This window comes from Triturus cristatus, chromosome 5_2, assembly GCF_964204655.1.
Source record: "Triturus cristatus chromosome 5_2, aTriCri1.1, whole genome shotgun sequence".
Taxonomy (NCBI): Eukaryota; Metazoa; Chordata; class Amphibia; order Caudata; family Salamandridae; genus Triturus; species Triturus cristatus.
The window spans coordinates 975,689,453-975,711,071 of record NC_140588.1 but is presented as its reverse complement, the minus strand read 5'-3'; the positions used below and the strand labels follow the sequence as shown (position 1 = coordinate 975,711,071).

Here is a 21,619-nt window from a genome sequence, read left to right as displayed (position 1 = left end):
TGTATATTTATGCCATAGCTTGGTATAAGCTACGGCGACTAGTCCATATTTAGTGAACATGTCCTTATTAGGGGTGCCCTCCAGTGGAGCCGGATGGTTCACCTCTAATAAGCGGTCCGGGCAGAACCAACTACCAATCAGTGGGGAGAAGATAGGCATGACGGGTTTCAACGGGGACAAAAGTCAGCACTACCTATCTTTTCACTGCTTGCAAAGACTAGACAGAATATCTCTATTCCTCGTTATTTGTAAGCAGAGAATACCTCCAAAGAACCAATATCGAACAACTAGTGTTCGGACAATCAATCAATCAATCAATGGGGAGATAAAGATAGGCATGACGGATTTCAACGGGGACAAAAGTCAGCATTACCTACCCTTCACTATTTGCAAAGACTAGACAGAATATTTCTATTCTACGTTATTTGCAAACAGAGAATATCTCAAAGAGCACTATTCTTCAAAACAATCAATGTTCGGACAATCAATCAGTGGGGAGATAAAGATAGGCACGACGGGTTTCAACGGGGACAAAAGTCTGCGTTACCTACCCTTCACTATCTGCAAAGGGAGAGAGAGAGAGTATTTCTACTCCTCCCCGTTTGTAGACAGCGAATATCTCAAAGAGAACAATCAATGAGCACAATCAATGAGCAATACTAGTATTCCAAAGCTTCAAACAATCAATCAATTATTTCGCAATTTGTCGTGTATCACGACCTTACCCGGACCGCGTGGACAGTTTCTCGTCTTCCGCCTCCAGCGCCCGATCGTCCTCTACTCTCCGTATTTGCCGCGGCACTCCTGATGGTTCCCAGTCAGGACCGTAGATCACTCGAGAGAGGTCTGCTCGGAACCAGTGAAGTTCGGATGATCGGCTGCCAGACGAGGGTCTATTGGGCAGGAGCTCTCCCGATCGTTGCAGTCGTTCACTCTGTCGTCGGGACCTCTCCCACTGGATCCACGTGTCGCTGATGGGCCCCACGTTTGGGACGCCAATTGTTAAATGGTAGCGGCAGGTTCAATCGATAACCTTTCAAGTATTTGCCCAGCGGTAATCGCCTCTCATACCACTCGATAATTTACCAATGAAAGAGGCAGGCGCCGGAGACTGGAAGGCAGGAAACAAAGTTTTATTCCGTCGGAGCAGAACACATCAGATCGGACAGCAAGGTATCGTCACGAGGTGCTCTAACTGCATCTCTGAGACCTGGTCTCTTATACACAGGTTTATTGCTTTATTACACATAGTACATTCTTGAGATTCCCTTGATGTATGAGAGAACATCCCCTGAAGCCCCGGCTCAGATCCGATCCCACACATAGCTACAGTAGAAGTCCCCGCCTTACCCGCAGTAGGAGATGGCTATCGCGCAGCAGGGTATTCCGCCAATTCCCGGGGGTGTGTGTGACCGGTCGGGTCTCAGGGGGTAGGGGCTTTGATCTACTGTAATTCCTTTGATGTGGGGTGTTTCCCTTACAGTAGGGGCAATAAACTGCATCCGCAGGGCTAGGTGATGGCCTGGGACCAGTTCGGACAATGGGGCGCAGAGGAAGGGGGTTATCAAAGGAGAGGCATGACCATGTATGGGATGTCGGTCGGATGTGGTTCCGTAGCAGGGTCGCGCAGAAGGAGAGGGTTTATGGCCCGTGTATGAGAGAGCGGGGGCGGCCGGCGTGCAGGGGATGCTCGCAGCGCCAGGGGAAAGCGCTGGCGATCGAGAATGAGCGGGGAGAGAGTGGGGTGCCTAAAATGGCGGCCGTGCATTCGCTGTGCGTGGCGCTGGGGAGAGGCAAGATGGCGCAGATAATGTTCAGTTTGCAAGCTAAATTTCCACAGGGGGTGGTTACACCCCCTTCCCTTTGTCCAGTTTCGCGCCAGGACTGGGGCTGGAGTGCCCCAGCACCGGTTTGAACTGGACTATGCATAGGACACCTTGTGTGCTCCAGGCATGTCTCATTCCTTTAAGCCCTCCCTGCCCCAATACACTAAAGTCTGTCTGGGGAGGTGCTAGCATCTCCCCAAGCAGGAAACCTATTGTCCAAGCCTCCCTTGCCAGTATCACTCCCAGCAGCAGGAGGTCAGACTCGTGTCTGTGGCAGCAGCATCCATTTTGTGATGCTGAGGCTTTGGTTAGAGTTAAACAGCAAAGTAGGATTTTAACATGTCTCTCCCTCTAGAAGGGAGGAATAATATCCTCATCACCAGAAATGGTATGGGGGTATTATTCCAAAGTGTTAGACACCTTACACAACATGTTTTGATAAAGCCAAACCACAGTTACCATAACCGTTTATGATTATAAGGCACTTTAAGAGTATATGGTAGGCTATATCATAGAACAGCTATAAGGACATGGTTCCGAAAGCTGCAGACAGGCTCAGCTCATGCTAGAGCACCATCTCACATGTTACCAAGCACTCTGCCTCCAGGATTGTTAAGGCCTGCCATAGGAGTGGCTGATAGGTACACATGTGTCTATATATAAGGTAGATATAGACATACTATATCTAAGCAAGGGGTGATTACACGACCTTGCCCCAGCTGAGTGATCAGCCAGTTGTGTCTGATTGGAAGGCCAGACCAGGGGTGGCATAATACATGCTGCAGCCCCTGGGAGGCCTAGGGTACACCTATGCCCTGGGTACCTAGGGTACACTGTACAGGGTCCAATAAGGTGATCCTTACCAATTGGTTATGTACCTAGGGTACATGGAGTCCATTTTAAAGAGAGAGCAGACAGCCTGAGACACTGAATGGCAGGATCTCAGGCCAACTAAGTCGAAAAACCAGCTAGACACTAGGCAAAAAGTTGGGGGTAACCATAGTCAGATATCCACCTTCCTACAGAGATGAAGGGCTGTTTCTTTTGATATGGTTAAGCATAAAGCTTCAGAGGAACCACTAGGCAAGAACTTTATTTGCGGGGAAAAATGCAAGGGATAATTATACCATCTCAGAAATAGCTGATTTGAATGAAGAGGTGTAGTCTATTTTGGGTGATAAAAGGAAATGGCTGGCCCTCAAGCACCCGAAAGAACATCATTTTATAAGAAACGTAGCTTTGAGTATAACTCTACTATTAGCCCAAAAGCTGCTCCTGTGACGAAGTAAGGAGCATCATTCGGAGGCCCACAACATACCATTTTCTGATAACACTCAAGTCCCTTGGCCTTTGCTCAAAGAAGAGATACATTCAGAGACCATAGTTGATAAACGTGCAATAGAAGGGCTGTCGGCTTTCACCTGCTCTAGCAGATTCTTGCTTTTGCTTCCTTAGCGTCACCTAAGGTAATTGATTCATGTTCCTTGCTGCATAACACCAACAGCACAGTCCTTGTATCTCCCAAGGAGTCTACTAGTGGTCACGCTAGATCCCCATACGAGTTTCCCCACATTGGTAGTGAGCCGTTAATGAGGGAGCTTAGGAAACAAATGGACTCCTGACAGAGGCATAGTTAAAGGGGCTAGTGACAACATTGCTGGTACACAGAGGGTGAGGGGGGGGTAGGTTGTCCGGTAATCTTCATCCACCGAATCTTGCCATATCTAGTACACTCAGGCACATAGGTTTCGCAGGTGTGCTGAGACAGCACTTCGCCCCCATGAGAACATCAAATAAAGGCCGGCATAAGAACTTGGGTCATCCACTGTTCATTATAAATGTCCCCAAATTATTTCAATGCTAGGGAGGAGGGGGGTGGGCCTCAAAAATAAAATCATCCACTGGATCAGGCACAAACACCATTGTCTATCGATTGTGCATTCAGACGTCATTAAAGTAGAAAAAATTTCCAGTGATCACAATACTTTTGATAACATCCAGCTTGTTCTCAGATCTAAAGATATTGTAGATGGGTTGATTACTATGGTACTTACAACAACCCCACTTCCAAGTTAATTGATAAGATTCAAATAGAGTATATTGTCCTCTTGCTCCCAACATGCCTCGGTAAACCTTGGTGCAGTTGACTGACTGGCTGGGACAGACTCACCACCACAATGTATTGACCACTTACATAAGAAAATTGAGAAACATCAGATATTAAGACAAGACTGTAATGAACTAGAGGACAAACTCACTGCAAATCAGTGACAGGAGGTTAGGATTAACATTTTAGGGACTAATGTGGAAACAGACGTAGACCCTTTTTTATTGAGGCAATGCACAAATAAACACAGTGAGACTTACATCTGATATCCTGTAACAATGCAGGTCTCAGACAAAAGCTGATCGATCCAGACCTCATTACATGCAGCTACTGTCATCTCGAGTACGGACTCACCCGAAATCTTTGGATTAGGTATAAAAGCATCAAAAGGGTGTCAGCTAGTTAGGAAGGGACGTAATACGATCGAATGTTCGAGCTTGGGAAGTGTTTGTTGACTGCCTGAAACATACAGACACCAATTCTCTTGAGAGTTCCATACTTTCTGAACTGGGGCAGAAAGAGAGCTAGGCATAACCATTTCAATTAAGAGAGTTGGACAGTACTGGCTGACAACTATTGTGGGAATCTTGAACACTGGCACATCTGTATGCTTGGTATAGAACTGATTTCTATCCTTGGTATGTTGAGGCGGTAAGAAACTGGGTGGGTGGGGGCAGTTAATAGTTCTAGGAGATTTTTAAGTAGGTTGTTGTTGGCAAGAGTTGATGAATACCATTCATATTTGCCATGGAATTTTGAACTATGCATATCCGAACCATTTTATATGTATTGACTTCGCAATATGTTTGAACTGTGAACATGTTGTTGACTCTTGCTATACAACCTACAAATGTCAAAACATAATAAAAAAATAAAAAAAGATGGTGTGAGAAGCTGGCCTGGTATATGCTGTCCACTAGTTATAGTGGGCACCCTGTACCAGTCCAAACAACCCCTTATTGGGTATAGGTTAAAGACAACCTTTATTGAAAGCTATCCTAGTGGTAGCTATGGAGAGCAGCCTTCAGGCTAAGTCTTGAAGGAATGGAAAGCAGCCTGTTTTACCAGTCTATAATCTCTTGAGTGCCTAAATGAAAGACATCCACACCAGGTATATGTATAAAATATATGTATTTATTACTAAACACACCCTCCTAGCCTCTTCACGAGGCTAGAGGTCAAAACACATAAGTTACACTTCAAATATTACAGTAAAATAGCACAAATACACGTCGGGCCCTAGGGGCGAGCCAAACCATATACTAAAATAGTGGTATAAGAACCATGACTTAACTAGACACAAGGCCTAGAGCCTGTAGAATCGCTGGGACTTCAAGGAACCAAACAAGGGGACCCACAGGGGCCGTGTGCAGTGCGAGAACATAGCCGCGAGCTCCCGTTAGCTTCTATGGGGAAAGTCGCTGTTAGATTTTTAAAGATTAGGGACACTTAGGATTGAGTCAGGACCAAACCCTTTGGGAATTAGTCAGTTCTAGGGTCAACACGCACCGGAGTACTAGTGTTAACTCACCCAGGGAAGCCGGGTGCATAGGTGTCAAATGGTGTCGGGTCGCGTCGCGTCGTCGATTTCAATGGGAGCTGGCGAAGAAGTGCTGCTGCCGGGAAGATGCAAAGTGTCCGAAGAGATCCAAGCCTGGATCGAAGATGAGAAGAACCTGAAAGCAGAGGGGACAGAATCTGGGTCACTAGCCAGTGACCAGGAAGGCGACAGGCAGATGCCCACCGATTTCGAGTGATTTCAGGTGAAGGAGGTGAAGCTGGACTCTTCAGTCACGAGGACCAGGAGGTGTCGAGGACGACCAGGAGCTGGATTCAAGCTGTCCCACAAAGGATGTCGAGTGCTGCGGCGCCGGTGCCCGGATTGGACACAACAAGCCTTGGCAACAGCAACCCACACAGAAAGAGAAGAAATGCTTTGGTGCAAACCAGCAAGGTCTGAGGGACTCACCACTTGGTTGGGAGTCAGGACACGACTGGAGCAACCAGGGAAGCCCAAGGAAATTCAAAGTTACCCCCTCAGGGACCCACCAGTCGACAGACCAGGGATCGCGAAGGGACCTCGAGACAAAACACAAAATAGTGGCCCACGGATCACTCGGGGTGACTAGGCCGACAATCTTCGGTGGATTCAGTGCTCGAGGCTTCAGGATTGTTAAGGCCTGCCAAAGGAGTGACTGATAGGTTTGTATGTGCAGTGATAGGTGAGGTATAGTGAACCTATGCCTCAGTAAGGGGTGCATGCACCACCTTACCCAGGGTGCAGTAGCAGACCAGTGGTGTCAGTTTGCATGGCTTTCCAGGGGGGGGCACAATACATGCATCTGAAAGAAACACGTTAGTTAGATTCCTCACCTTAGAATATCCCCAGGCGTCATACTGGATCCGGAAGATTTTGTCATCAGCAATACCCCTTGAGCGTCGCTAGGTGTCGTCTGTGGCTCCGCGTCCGTCGTCGGCGTCGTGCGCCGGAATGACGTCGGAGTACTTAGACGCCGCCCTCACGCGCGGACGTCCGTTCTTCTTTTTTCCGCGCCAGTGAGCGCAGATCCGGGAGAGCTACCCCTTTTAGTCTTTTTTGACTAAGTTTTTTGATCCTTTTTGATCTTGTCTCGACTCCGGTGCCGGTAGGATGCCTGGTTTTAAAGCCTGTGCTGACTGCAACCGCTTGATGTCGGTTACGGATCATCACCGCCGGTGCCTTTACTGTTTGGGCCTCAACCACGACACGGAGTAGTGTTCGGACTGCAAGGCCCTGACCTCGAAGGCTAGATGGGAGGGGTCCCGTAAGCTTCTCGAGATTCGCCACTCGGCTCCGCGCCCCTCTCGATCCCGGTCCAGGAGGAGGTCCAAGGATCGGTCGCGGAGCCGCAGCCGACGTCATCATCGATCGTCTGGCTCCAAGTCTTTGGGTAAGTCGAAGCACTCCAAGAAGTCCAAGAGGCGACACCGCTCTTCAGACTCCCCTCGCCGGTCGCGCGACTCGGCCGAGGGTCAGGGTGGTTCCACCCCCGCGGCTCCAGCGGAGCCGCAGGCGCCGCGCAAGTCCCCATACCCGCCGGTCCCTGGGACTGACGCGACGCCCCGACTGGGCAACCTTGCATGCCGGCGGCTCCGGCCCCGTTGCCGGCCTCGATGCAGCAAGTGCCCGAGGGACCCGTCCCCGAGTCCCAGCCGACGCCGGTCGACCTCGTCACGCCTCCTCCGCCGGCGTCGACACCGGTTCCACCTCCGACGCCGGCTCCGCTCGGCGTCGTGCCCCAGTTCAGCCCCGCTCCGGACCCGGCGCTGTTACGGCGTCGATGGACGCCGCGTTCGGCGCCGCTGGAGACACATTATGTCTATCGTCCGGCTCCGATCCTTCCTCCTGTTTACCAGGAATCGGATGACGGGGGCGAATGGGAGGGGTCCGAGGATCCTATGGCCGTTCAGGCTCAGCTGTCACAGGACTGGGCAGATGAACTGGGGTAGGCCAGTGGTCTGGATACCTCTCCAGACACTGGATTCATCTCTCCTCCGACTGTGGCTTCGGAGGAGGGTGCTGCTTTCTCTGTGGTGCTGCGCAAGGCGGCCGCAGCCCTTGGGCTCGAGCTACCTGCCGTGGCTGTGAGAACTAACGTCCTCACTGAGGTGCTTCAGTCTGCAGCAAGCTCCACTGAGCCTCTGCTGCAATTCAATGAGGCCCTCATTGACGTTCTGCAGGGCACCTGGTCCAAGCCCTCCACAGTCCCTCCTGTGGACAGGAAAGTTGCCAGGTGCCACCGCCCTGCTCCGGGCGACCCCCGTTTTCTGTCCCAACACCCTACCCCCGAGAGCCTGGTTATGCAGGCTTCTACCTCCCAATCCTCCTTCCCGACCGCTCCGCCGGACCGGGATTCCAAGAGACTGTAACAGTTTGGCAAAAAGCTGTTCTCCTCCCTTAGTTTGGGCCTGCGGTCCTTGAACACCGCCTGTCTTTTGGACCGTTATTCCCACTCTCTGTGGGATACGGTGGAGGACGTGCTGCCCCTGTGTCCGGAAGAGGTCCAGACACGACTTACCCAGGCTCTGGCCGATGGGAGGGATGCAGCACGACATGCAATCCGATGTGGGCTTGACACTACGGATTCGCTGGGTAGGACGATTTCTACCGCGGTGGCGCTTAGACGTCACGCCTGGCTGCGGTCCACGTCCTTTTCGTGTGATGTCCAGAGCACTCTCATGGACATGCCCTTTGATGGCACTCGCCTTTTTGGTGAGAAAGCGGACAGTGCGCTGAATCGCTTTAAGGACTCCCGGGCTACGGCCAAGTCCTTGGGCCTCTCGGCCCCGCGGTCGCAAACTTCCGCCTTTCGCCCCTTTCGTGGCCAAGGAAGGGGTGCCTCCTCACGTCCGCCTAGCCACCAGCCACAGAACCAACCTGCGCGCAGACGTGATTTCCGCCGAGGCGGTTCTGGAGGACGACGCGGTCAGCCCACATCCACCCCGGCAGCATCCGCCTCAAAGCCTTCCTAGTACGAGCTTTCAGGCCCATTCCACGCCAGTGGGCGGCAGAGTTCGCCATCACCTGCTCCACTGGCGGTCCTTCACATCGACCAGGTGGGTGCTGCAAATCGTCCGAAGGGGCTACTCCCTCCCCTTCGAGACGACCCCTCCAGCCATGCCACCGCAGCACCACCGTATCTCGGGGGATCATTTGAATCTTCTCCGCGAGGAAGTTTCGGCCCTCTTGGCCAAGGGGGCCGTCGAGCGCGTTCCGAGCCCAGAAGTAGGTCGTGGTTGTTATTCCCACTACTTTCTGGTTACCAAGAAGGGCAAAGGGGGCCTACGCCCTATCTTGGACCTCCGGAACGGCAATGCCTTCCTCCGGAAGGAGAGGTTCAAGATGTTAACTTTGGCTCAGGTTCTAGCTGCCCTAGACCCTGGAGACTGGATGGTAGCGTTGGACTTGCAGGACGCATATTTCCACATCCCCGTCCTGCTGGCCCACCGGCGTTACCTGCGGTTCACGGTGGGTCAAGAGCACTTTCAGTTTACCGTGCTCCCCTTCGGCCTCACCAGTGCCCCTCGGGTGTTCACGAAAGTGATGGCGGTGGTAGCAGCTCATCTGCGCAGATCAGGGGTTCCAGTCTTCCCCTATCTCGACGACCGGTTGTTGAAGGCGGGCTCGCCCCAGGCAGTCGTCTCCCACCTCCAGACTACGGCGGATCTCCTGCATTTGCTGGGGTTTTCCATCAACGTGCCGAAGTCACACCTGAGCCCCTCTCAGAAGCTCCTTTTCATCGGGGCGGTTCTCGATTCGGCGCAGTTCCGGGTTCATCCCCCGGAACAGCGGGTCCGGGATATACAGGCCCTGATTCACATCTTTCGGTCTCTATCCTGGGTTTCGGTCAGGCTAGTGTTGCGGCTTCTGGGGCTGATGGCCTCCTGCATCCTACTAGTGCATCACGCCAGGCGGCGCATGCGGGCTATGCAGTGGGAACTGAAGTTTCAGTGGGCCCAGCATCACGGCAACCTGTCCGACCATGTCTTGATCTCGGAGGGCACTGCACAGCAGTTGCAGTGGTGGCTCACGGACCGCGATTGGCTCACGGGCAAGAGCCTCTCCCTTCCCCAACCGGAGCATGTCGTAGTGACGGATGCGTCCCTCCTAGGATGGGGTGGCCATATGGGAGAGGCGGAGATCAGAGGCCTCTGGTCTCCGGCGGAGTCTCGCCTCCACATCAACCTGTTGGAGTTGAGAGCGATCCGACTTGCACTGAAAGCCTTCCTTCCCTCTGTCAGGGGAAGTGTCGTGCAGGTGTTCACGGACAACACCACCGCCATGTGGTATTGCAACAAACAGGGCGGGGTGGGGTCGTGGACCCTTTGTCAGGATGCTCTGCGCCTCTGGACGTTGCTGGAACTCCAGGGCGTCACCCTAGTGGTTCAACATCTGGCGGGCTCTCTGAACGCCAGAGCAGACGAACTCAGCCGCCGGTGCATAATGGATCACGAATGGCGTCTGAACTCCGAAGTGGCGCAAGGTCTCTTTCAGCAGTGGGGAGAGCCTTGGTTAGATCTATTCGCCACCGAAGAGAACGCGCAATGTCAGCAGTTCTGCGCGTTGGAATTTCCAAGGCGGCACTCGCTCGGCGACGCTTTTCGTCACAAGTGGAGTTGCGGTCTGTTGTACGCCTTTCCGCCTATACCACTTCTGCCCAGAGTGCTGAAGAAGATCAGGAGATCAGGCACGACCGGGCCCAAGTCATCTTGGTGGCTCCGGATTGGGCACGAAGGTACTGGTATCCCGAGCTACTCAGTATGTTGACCGATCCTCCGATACGTCTGCCCCTTCGGGAGGATCTTCTGTCGCAGCAGCAGGGGACGGTCCTCCACCCGAACCTGTCCAGCCTCCACCTCCATGCGTGGAGATTGAGCGGCGGCAGTTGATGCCATTTGACTTGCCTCCTGAAGTCTGTGATGTCATTCTGGCAGCCAGGCGTCCCTCCACAAAGACGGTATACGCCTGCCGGTGGAACAAATTTGTGGCATGGTGCACAGCAAAGGCTGTGGATCCCCTTTCCGCCCCTCTTTCTGAGGTTCTCCTCTTTCTTCTTTCTTTGGCCCGGCAGGGCTCTGCCCTGGGCACCTTGAAAGGTTATCTTGCTGCCATCTCTGCCTTCTTGCGGCTTCCTGATCAGCCTTCTCTTTTCAAGTCCCCTGTAGTTACACGCTTTCTAAAAGGCATTACTCACACGTTCCCTCCTGTCCCTTTTGTAATGCCTCAGTGGGACTTGAATCTTGTTCTCACATTTCTAATGTGTGCTCCCTTTGAGCCTCTTCATAATTGTCCTCTTCGTCTGCTGACGCTTAAGACTGCTTTTCTGGTAGCCATCACCTCGGCTAGACGGGTGAGTGAGCTCCAGGCTTTATCATCAAAGCCTCCTTTTCTCTCTGTTCATCCGGACAAGGTTGTCCTTCGGCCTCATCCCTCCTTTCTTCCGAAAGTGGTGACTCCATTTCATCTTGGGCAGTCTGTCACCTTGCCCACCTTCTTTCCGCCTCCGCATCCTTCGTTGGATACGTGGGTGCTAAGAAGGGGAAAGCTGTGCACAAACGGACCATCTCTCGGTGGGTCGTTTTGTGCATCAAAATTTGTTATTCCTTGGCAAAAAAGGACCCTCCTGTTGGGCTGCGCGCCCATTCTACTCGGGCCACGGCAGCTACTACTGCTTTGGGACGGGGTGTCCCTTTGCAGGACATCTGTCAGGCGGCAACGTGGGCTTCGCTACACACGTTTGCCAGGCATTATTGTCTTGACAGCCAAGTCCGGAGGGATGGCTTTTTTGGCCGTTCTGTCCTCCAGGACTTTCTGGTGTGATCTTGGTTCGCAGACCCACCACCGGGGATGGTATTGCTTGGGTATCTATTCTAAGGTGAGGAATCTAACTAACGTGTTTCTTTCAGATGAACAAGTTACTTACCTTCGGTAACAACGTATCTGTAAGAAACATTAGTTAGTTAGATTCCTCACCGACCCACCCATTCTCCCCGTTCTGCGAACTGACATCTAGGGTTAAGGTTATCCTTTTCAGGCCCCTAGATTTTATTTTTGGCACCAGTGTCGGTCTTTGCATGGCTCTGCGTTCCTGGCGCGGAAAGCTATGTACAAGAACTGACATCAGCGCGCGAGGGCGGCGTCCAAGTACTCCGACGACGTCATTCCGGTGCACGATGCCGACGACGGACGCGGAGCCACAGACGACGCCTAGCGACGCGCAAGGCGTATTGCTGACGAAAAATCTTCCGGATCCAGTCTGACGCCTGGGGATATTCTAAGGTGAGGAATCTAACTAACTAATGTTTCTTACAGATACATCGTTACCGAAGTAAAGTAACTTGTTCTTCAGCCCCTGGTAGGCCTCTGGGGTACCGATGCACTGGGTACATAGAATACCATATGCCAGGGACTCACAAGGGTACCCCAGAATCCAATCTGGAGTGTACCTAAAGTACTTGCAATCAATTTAGAGAGGCAGCAGCTAGGCTGGGGCCCTGGATAGCAGGGTCCCAGCCAGACTAAAGTAAAAAAACAGTGAAACACTAGCAAAAAGTGGGGGTAAACATGTGAAGTAGATCCTACTCTCCTACAGATCTCAGCTATAGTTCCTCAATATGTATGTGCGACCAAGGAAGAATAGGACAGAATCTTTACTAATAGAACTGCTAGACTGCTTCCTTAATATTTTAAGCCAAAATGGTATGATCATTCTAGGTACGGACTTCAATTGTATGTTCGGACCAATAATTGGCTTGGCCTCAGTTTCAGATGAGGAGGATATAGCATGGGGTATACCCTGTCTCGAGAGTGGTAACGTGGCACCATGTACTGGGGCTATTATGCAATTGGCTAACCTAACTCTAGAACATGGGCTGCAGGCCTGTAATGGCAGGTCCACATCTGATAATCCTAGTGCATTCCCTTTTGAAAGAGGTAACTGATCATGTTATGTGTAGGTATATGGGACAGAATGTGGGATTTCAAGCTAGACCCCACCACCAGCATGTCCTGTACCAAGAGAAAACAAAGCAATGCATCACGCTACAATCCTGTAGGGTGCAATGAAGAAATAATACACTGCGCCACGTTATAATCAGATACTATGCACTGAAGAAATAATGCAATGCGCCACGTTACAATCAGGTAATATACAAGGAAAAAATAACAGTGCGTATCGCACCAAGCATGTAGTTAGTCAGGCACAGATGAGGTCAGGCATCATGCAACAGTTTGATAGTTCGTTAGCAGCAATAATGCAACATGTAATACGACAGTTTTAGGTGCTCCGTTAACAGTGCCCCTGTTATGGATCAAATGATGACACAAAAGTACTGCTTCCCACTCTGGCCCCAGTATGGCCCCTCCTTGGGTCAGCACGGGCAGAGATCCGAGTCAAAGCAATGGTTTGTGCAGCTGACAGAAGCAGGAGGCCGAGAGTGTGTCCCTCCGGGCCCTCAACCCTCCCCATGTGTTGATCCACATTACCGGGGGAAGAGGGGGGGCAACCCCACTCTCCTCTCCGACGTCAGCGACTTGGGCCTTGATCCAGAACTCCGTCACGGGGTTCAGCGGACTCGGGCTGGCGTCTCTGCTCTTCCGGGACTGCCGGGCCGCTGCTGGTTTACTCCAAGGGCTCAATGACTTGGCCCTCCTTCCGGCGGTCTCAGTCAACACCGAGATCCGCCCTCAGCACTATGGCGACTTTACTTCAAATTCGGTGCACACCCTACCCAGTCACTCCTCACCAGTGCCTCAGGTTGCACTTCGACACGCACACCGCGCGTCAGAGACTCGCCTCTTCTCCCGGTGCTCACAACGACCCGGCGCTCTTCACCAACGCCCCACTTGCACCTCAACACGCACCCTGCACGTCAGAGTCTCTCCTCTTCTCCCGGTGCACAAGATGTCCAGGCGCTCTTCACCAATGCCCTGGCTGCACCTCGACACGCACTGCGCATCCAAGACTCACTTCTTTCAGGGCACACGATGCCCAGGAGCTCTTCACCAATGCCCTGGCTGCACCACGACATGCACCCAGTGCATCAGACTCACTTCTTCCTTCGGTGCACACGAGGCCCAGGTGTTCTTCACCAACACCCAGGCTGAACCACGACACGCACCCTGCGCGTCCAAGTCGCACTTCGTCTCCCTGTGCAAACCACGACCAGGCGCTTCTCACCAACGCCTTGGCCTGCATCCAGCGCGCCTGAGACTTAGCGTACTCCTGCGTGCCCCCCATCACAAGGCAAAACTTATGAGGGTCTCAAGCTGCAAAAGCACGCGCACCACGCGTTGCTTGGGACTTCTCCGGAAACTTTTATGATCCTGTATTTCCAAACAGGGAGCCAGCTCCCCTCGGGTTACAAGACACAGCACAAAGCATAGTCTTCTTCAAGCAGGGGGATCCTTCGCCTCCACGCACAGTCCCAACAGCCTCTTCCTTAGTTAGAACAGCAAACTGCAGACCAGCACAAGATCACGAAGCAAGGATTGGTCTTTCCACAGCAGTCTCTTCAATTGCTCCTTCTTTAGCAGAGGTTCCTCTTGACCTCGGAACGGGTACAAGCCTTTTCAGTCTCAATCAATTTCTGTTTCATAACAACGTTCAGGGGTTTCAGCTCTCATAGTTATACCCCTTAATGTCTTTAAAGTTCGTTTGTGCTCAGGGGTCCCTGATCCCTCCCTAAATCAGTTCTGGGTGTCTCCCTCCCAGTATCACCTCTCTCCCTTTGATACTGGGGGTCTGGATCCTTAATCACTCAGCAGGAGATGGGTCAATTGGTTTATAGCACCAGCCCAGGTTTTTTCACCTCCCTGGCTTTTCCCCCCCCTACTCTCCAGATGCAGGGCAGCCTGGTGCCATCTCAACCCCTCACTGGGTCAATACCTCACCCAGCTCCTCTCACCTTTCAGTTCCAGACAGACAATCCACATTTCAGCAGAGACACACAGTAATGCCTAGAGCACAAAACTCAGCCACTTTCTAAAAAAGTGGTTACTGAACAAACACTGCCAAAACCACCTTCACAGAAAGATGTGTTACGACACTGAGTTCATACATACTAAACTTCACCTCTTAATTATAAACGCACAGGAAACTAGGCTAAAAAACACAAAACCTAGCCTCCCCCATTTTGTCCTAAGGGCAGGATGGCCTTTCAGCAGTGCAAAACAAAATGGAGTGTTTTTCAATGTCAGAACATAGCACACACCTATGTTCTGCCTCTTACCTACACTGCACCCTGCCCAGGGGTTACCTGGGACCTACCATAGGGGTGCCCAATGTATATGTAAAAGGGAAAGTCAGGCCTGACAAGTGGTTGCACTTGTCAGGACAACATGCTAACTTAGCACTCTGCGCGCAGGCCCTACACTGCCGGCCTGAGTTCACTTCTCCTTACCCTTTGCATTACTAGCCCTGGCACAAACAGTGCACATCACTAGGGACTTTACAAGTAAGGCAAACATACCAATAACGGCCAACCAATCACCATTACATTTTACATAAGGGGAACACTTGTACATTGACACTGATCAGCAGTGGCAAAGTACCCAAAGCATCTAAATTGGCATCTCTGTCAGGAAAACGGTCTAGTGGAAAGCAAAAGGTTTAGGGAACTTTAGCCAGAAAGGCCAAGTCCTACAATATCCATAACAATTTGTTGTTTGCGTAAACTATCTTTAGAATAAATTGTCTTGTAAGTATGCTCTGTGATGTTATTTCAGTTTCATTTTAAAAGTTTTGAATTTTGCTCACGTCTGTCGGTGATTGACCTTAAGTAGACAAAGAAGCGAGAAAACTCCAAGACATGCTGCACCTTCTAATGCTTCGCACTTTAAAATGTAATATAATTTAAATCTGTTGCAGACCTGAACTTCCATAAAGTAAGTTCAATGATGATGTCTTAGCTCTCCTTCCTTCAATTTTTTTTAAAACAATTGAATAATTTACTCATTGTGATTAACTACGGAAGAGCGCTAAATGTGGAGAGATGCACATAGGGCCTATCAAATGGGTTTTGAGACCTTGGGAAGCAATCATGAAGGTTAGGCGTTTTTCAAATAGCTGATGCTTTTATTGGGTTGCATTGTATGCATTTTTTTGTATGAACTATGTATATGTGCTTTTAACCAAAATAAACCTATTTACTACTACAATTGCACATTTCAAAAAGTTTAACTCAATCTACATATTACACTGGCCAGCACATGAAGTTACACATTTTCTAGTGCAACTGCTTGAAGTCAGAATCCCATGAGAAACCTGCAATAGTCATCCCTTAGAGACATCCTAGTCACTCACATCTAGAAATGCAGCTCTAGGGGACAGTGTGTATTGGAAACCAAGTGGAGAAACCCGCTGCTAGTCTGACTCCGATCACTAGACTCTAGCTACATCATTAAAAAAGGTAAAGTTCAGTGTACTCAATGGAAAATGTCGCCCTCAATAAGCGATTGGCAAGCCAACAATGCTTCATCTTTACTCAGATTCCTCTGCAATGTAACAGGTTTTGAGAAGCCTGCACCAAGATAAGATTTTAGAGGCATTCAAGCTCTCCCACAAGATTGGAGAGGGCAGGTTGCACGCCATGGTGATCTTCTTAATGACTCTCTAGCATGCCGACTTGCAGATGCTGCACGCTTGCGTAAGCTGGTCCATATTAACCAGTAGCTACTTTATTCAGAAGCATGCTGCCATCAAGTTCCAAATGAACCATAAAAAATAAAAATGTTCATGGGTTCAGTGGCTCTGTAAAGCACGCTCGCGCGGATTGCTAGCGCTTTTTAGCCTCTTTCAGTGTTTTTATTGATTGCGCTCTCCTTCCCTGCTGGGTGTTAGGACTCCCCCCTTACCTGCACATAATACTGGTGATTCACCGCTCTTTTAGCGGGTCCGGGCTCCCTGGTAGCTTGATTCTGCAGCGTTCCGATTTTGGGCGCCATTTTGGGTTGGGCAGTGGCGATCTGGTAGCGCCATCTTGTAGCGTCCTTCTGGGACAGGGAGGACCTTACCTGGAGGACCTATTTAAACCGTTCCTGCTAGCGCAGCGGTATCGCGCAGCGGGGTTGCCTTCGCATTTGCCTGAGTCTTGCCAGAGTCCTGCCCGTCTGCGCCCGTCAGCGTCTCGGAGGCGGCGGAGCGGTGAGAGTGCCTGGTTCCGTGTTCGGGTAATATGATTCGTTATTCTGCCAGGGAACTACGTGCGTTGCATAGCTTCTCCTGTGCTTGCCGTTCCGTGTTCCCAGGCCGTTACCGAGGTAAACGGTTGTGCCCTGCCTGTGGCTGGTCGCCAGGTTTTGTCCCGGCTGCTTCCTCACGGAGAGATGAGGTCTGCGTTAAACATCTCTGCTTAATGCTGAATACAAGATCGGTAGGGAAGCACGCCTTGGAGATCTTCGATCTCCTTGTCAGGGAGAATCCACTCTGTCTCCTGCTGACAGAAACTTGGTTGGGGGAGACGTCCAATCCGGACATCAGGGCGGCTTTTCCTCCTGATTATACAATCTTTCGTCAGGATAGAGTGAAAGGCAGGGGAGGAGGGGTGGCGGTAGCAGTGAGAAAGTCAGCTACCTGCACCATCACTTCTTTGAACACCATTGCTGGAGCGGAATCTCTTGCCTTCACTATCAGATTAACCACTCATCACGCTTTTAAAGGGCTGCTGGTATATAGATCTCCTGGACCAGTGGGCTCTTTTTTCGATGATCTTCAGGGGGCCATATCTGGTATGGCACTAAGTACGGAGCATTGTCTTCTGGCAGGAGATTTTAATTTTCATATGGACGATGACAATGACCCGAATGTAAAAAAACTGCTCGATATTACGGCTCCTCTTGGTCTTGCCCCGTTTTTGGTTGGTTCTACACACGACAAGGGACATACTTTAGATCAGGTTTTCTCCTCGTTCCCTCTTGTTGATGTGGAGCTCCTTCCGGTGCTCTGGTCCGACCATAGATTGGCCAGATTTTGTGTATTGGGTGGCGAAAAATTGTTCAGTTGCGCCCCCAGACAGCATGGCACTGCTCTAAGGGCTCTACATAGAGTCACACCCGAGTTGCTGGCTCAGGCTGCTATAGACCATCCTTGCCCTCTTACAGGGGATTTAGAGCAGGATGTAGAGTCCTTGCAGGGATGGCTGTTGGAGAGGCTGAACGATTTGGCCCCCGCAATGGCCCCTCGGGATAGTGCTAAGAGGGTCTCAGCCCCATGGTTTACGAAGGCATTGTGTGCCACTCGTGCGCAGTGTAAGGTGGCAGAGAGGGCATGGCGTCTTCGGTATGACCCGGAAGCTAGATCGGCTTATAGGAAAATGATTAAATCTTATCACCAGGATATCCTCCGGGAGAAAAAGGAGTATCTGGCCAGGAGGATTGAGACTGCCGCCAATTCCTGTAAAGAGATCTTTACTGTGGTAAGGGAGTTTACGGCGCCTAGATCCTGCGTGGCCCATAGTGTTCCATTGGAGCACTGGGTCTGCGATCTGGCTAAATTCTTCACGGATAAAATTAAATCTATCCAGGACTCTTTCCCAGTGAGGTCTGTGGAGGAGTGTTCCAGTCCGATGACCGGACTGTCCAGCCTGCCGATGCAGGGTGTGGTTCTTGCTGAGTTTCCTCTTGTCTCGGCTGATGCTTCTCTTGCTCTTCTGACCAGCCTGAAATCGGGCTCACCATTGGATTCCTGTCCTGCCAAATTTTTGGCCAAGATGGCGGCCGTAATCAATCCACTAGTCAACCCTTTGGTGAATCTATCTCTGAGGGAGGGGAGGGTTCCAGTGCTATGGAAAAGAGCTATGGTGATCCCCCTCCTCAAAAAGCCAGGGTTGGACTCTGAGGTCTTGGCCAATTATAGGCCGATTTCTCTTTTACCGGCCTTGGCTAAAATCACAGAAAAGCATGTACATGGTGTTCTCTCCAGCTTTCTCGAATCCAACGATTTGTTCCATCCTTCGCAGTCCGGTTTCCGTCCTAATTTAAGCACGGAGACGGCACTGCTGGAAGTGTCGGAAATCATCAGGGAGACACTGGATTCTGGAGGAAGGGTCATGCTCGTCATGCTGGATTTGTCGGCGGCCTTTGACACCGTCCCCCATGAGGTGCTCCTCTCCAGACTTTATGACATCGGTCTGAGGGGGACGGTGTTCAATTGGTTTACATCTTTCCTTGAAGGCCGCCGACAAACGGTCTGGGCCTCTCCGTGCTCCGCCGAGATGTCGCCATTGGGAGTTGGGGTCCCACAGGGTTCTGTGTTGAGCCCGACTCTCTTTAACATCGTTATGACACCTCTGGCGGCACTGGCGGAGTCCTCTGGGGCCCGGATCGTATCCTACGCTGATGATACCCAACTGCTTTTCACGTGTAGGCAAGAACAGGCTTTCGATGGAGAGAACATCCGGGGCTGTTTGGAGTCGGTCTTTGGCTGGTTCCAGCGAAATGGCCTTAAGGCAAACTCCAGTAAATCGGAGGTGCTATTCTTCGGCTGTTCTCGGGACCCTGAGTGGCAGGCCTGGTGGCCATTAGGTATGGATTGCCCTGTGCAGGCATCGCTCGTGGCTAAGAATCTGGGAGTGAAGGTTGACAATAATTTGTCACTGAGCTCTCATATTTCTGGCCTGGTGGGTACCTGCTTTGGTATGCTTAAGATGCTCCGGAAGTTCCTGCCTTTACTCACAGAAGAGCACAGAAAGATCACGGTGCAAGCCTTGATAGGCTCTAGATTGGACTATGCCAACGTCCTCTATGTTGGTCTTCCGGAGTATCTAGTTCAGCGGCTGCAGGTTGTGCAGAACTCCGCTGCCCGTGCCATCTTTGGCCTTCATAGGCGAGCTAGAGCTTCGGGTCTGGTACGATCACTCCATTGGCTTCCTATCCGGAAGCGGATTATGTTTAAAGCATTGACCCTGGCGCACAAAGCGCTTTTTGGCACCGGAGCAAGGTATCTACAGCAGAGACTGTCTTTCTATTGTCCAGCTAGATCTCTGCGGTCGGAATCTTTGTTTCTCGCGGTGGTTCCTCGGGTGAGGAAGGCCCGCACTGGGGGTCGCTCTTTCAGTCTGAGGGCCCCTCAGTTGTGGAACTCTTTGCCTCTGGACCTACGGTCTTCTTCTTCTCTTCTTCTGTTTAGGAAGAGCCTCAAGACGTGGCTTTTTAATCTTTAGGATGTCTTTGTTTGTTATGTTTTTCTGTCTCTTTTTCTTTTGTGTTTGTTGTTATGTTTCTGGGTTTTACTGAGCTGCCTCGATAAAGCGGCGGGACACTCTACGGAGTAGCCGTGCGCTATAGAAATAAAAGTTTAACATAACATAACATCTCGGGGTGCACACAAAATAGGAATAGAAAATAGGCAAACACAAATAGTGGATGGCATATATGGCGTAGTTCCCGTAGACAATTGGTGGAGCTTCTATGGCACCTGTTGGTGGCTTTGCAGATACTGATTGACCAGTAAGTACCTGGACTGAATAAATAGATAATGTATATGCGGGAGAAAATTAACCATTAGAAAGGCATGCTTGAAAATGCTACACAATGAAATATGTATTCACACCGCCAGATTTAAAGAAAATAAAACAGACAATAGACCAGCAGGTCATTTCTAATATATCCAAAGGATTGAACAATTTAATAATTTAAAAATATACATATAAAACATAAGTCACCTCCTGGGAATAGCTGTATGAAGCAATTTCATCTTGAGAGGACACAGAACGGGGTCGTCCTTCTTGAAGAGACTTTAAAGACAAGCATTGTTCAACAGAGATATACATTAAATAAACTGAACACCCGACTAAATAAAATGTCACAGTAACCATCAAACACTACAATTGCTAGCAGTAAAGAAGTGAATTGTTAAATAAGCTCAACTATTGGTTTAAATCTAGTTTGATGCATACCTGCTCCACGTAGCCGCCGCGAAATGCAGCCTCAAACCCTTTATTCTCACTTGGGCTTCTTGATCCCTCCACATTACGCATAAATAAAACCATATACTTTGCCAATCATATGCAATTCAACAACCCCAAATTACTTCCACAGCCACTTAAACCAAGAAAGGCTATCATTGTTTATTAAGCAATTTCCACAAGACAACACAAAGACTGGAAAATGACCTCAGGCAAAGGCTGGTATCATGGTTCTGTCACTACCCTGTGTCATTAGTAAATGCCATAAGCATAATCAGCTAAACTGCCTACCTTATTCTTTGTATAATTGACTAAAATGAATGATGCTAATGAATCACATTTAAAACAGTTTTAAAATGTTTCAAAGTAATGTTTATAAATGTGCTACTGCAGCAAACCGTATGTCCCCAGTTTTTCATATACTTTTGACTGGACCGCCTCACCAAACGGACTGCTGCTAATGAAAGGTGCTGACCATTATTGCAAAAGTATTGTGAAAGTCAATTTGCTATTAAACAAGCATGAATATGTACTACCTGAATGAAGGATCAGGACCACAAGGACAGACTAATACAGTTCACCTACAATCCGTGTGAGAAAAGCTTACTCTACCTTACTTAAATATATCCCCAAGTGATTTGGTCAAATGTCTCCGCTTGAGTTTTCAGGTTTCATGTGCTGCCAGATGATAGGTTATCCTCAACATCGGCATGTAATACTTTCCATGCTGAACAAAGGGTACACAAAGGAGTTCACTCTGGAGAAAAGGGGCATTTCATTCCATTCACCTCTTAGCCACAAAGAAAAACAGAGATCAGAGAAATACTGAATCTCTGCCTTCTGAACTTGTACATTCGCAGGGCAAATTCAAGATGCTGTCCCTTAGTCAAGCCTTACAGGCCCTAAAAATGGAGGATTGGCTGGTGTGCCTGGTTTATCAGGATGCCTATTTACATCTACCAAACAATCATAACATGCTACTCCCAGCAAATTGTGGTTTGGTCATTTGGGCGGCCTACTGTTTCTTTACTCTACTGTTTACTTTACAAAAGTGCTGGCAGTTGTGGAGACGTCACTGAGACTGTCAAGAACCATGTATTTTCATAGTTGGATCACTGGATCCAAGAAGCTGGTCAAGGAACAGCTTTGTTGTAGAATGTCTCTACTCCATGACTTGGGATTTATAGGCATTGATGGTAAAGCCCATCTCACTTCAAAGCACAGTTTGACCTTTTGATGCACT

At 50.1% G+C, this 21,619-nt stretch overlaps 1 protein-coding gene across 3 annotated transcripts in view; it reads right to left on the bottom strand.

The window, feature by feature from the left end:
- Positions 1-21,619, bottom strand: part of LOC146829515 (UDP-N-acetylglucosamine transferase subunit ALG13-like) — a 1,246,203-nt gene that overhangs the window by 299,781 nt on the left and 924,803 nt on the right. For 2 of the 3 annotated variants that reach the window (XM_085608211.1, XM_085608213.1), the window contains exon 19: positions 20,134-20,205. The exons of the other annotated variant lie outside the window; for it this stretch is intronic. In XM_085608211.1, the coding sequence (XP_085464337.1) occupies positions 20,134-20,205 (72 nt within the window). The remainder of the gene's footprint in view (positions 1-20,133; positions 20,206-21,619) is intronic. 3 annotated transcript variants of the gene reach the window in all.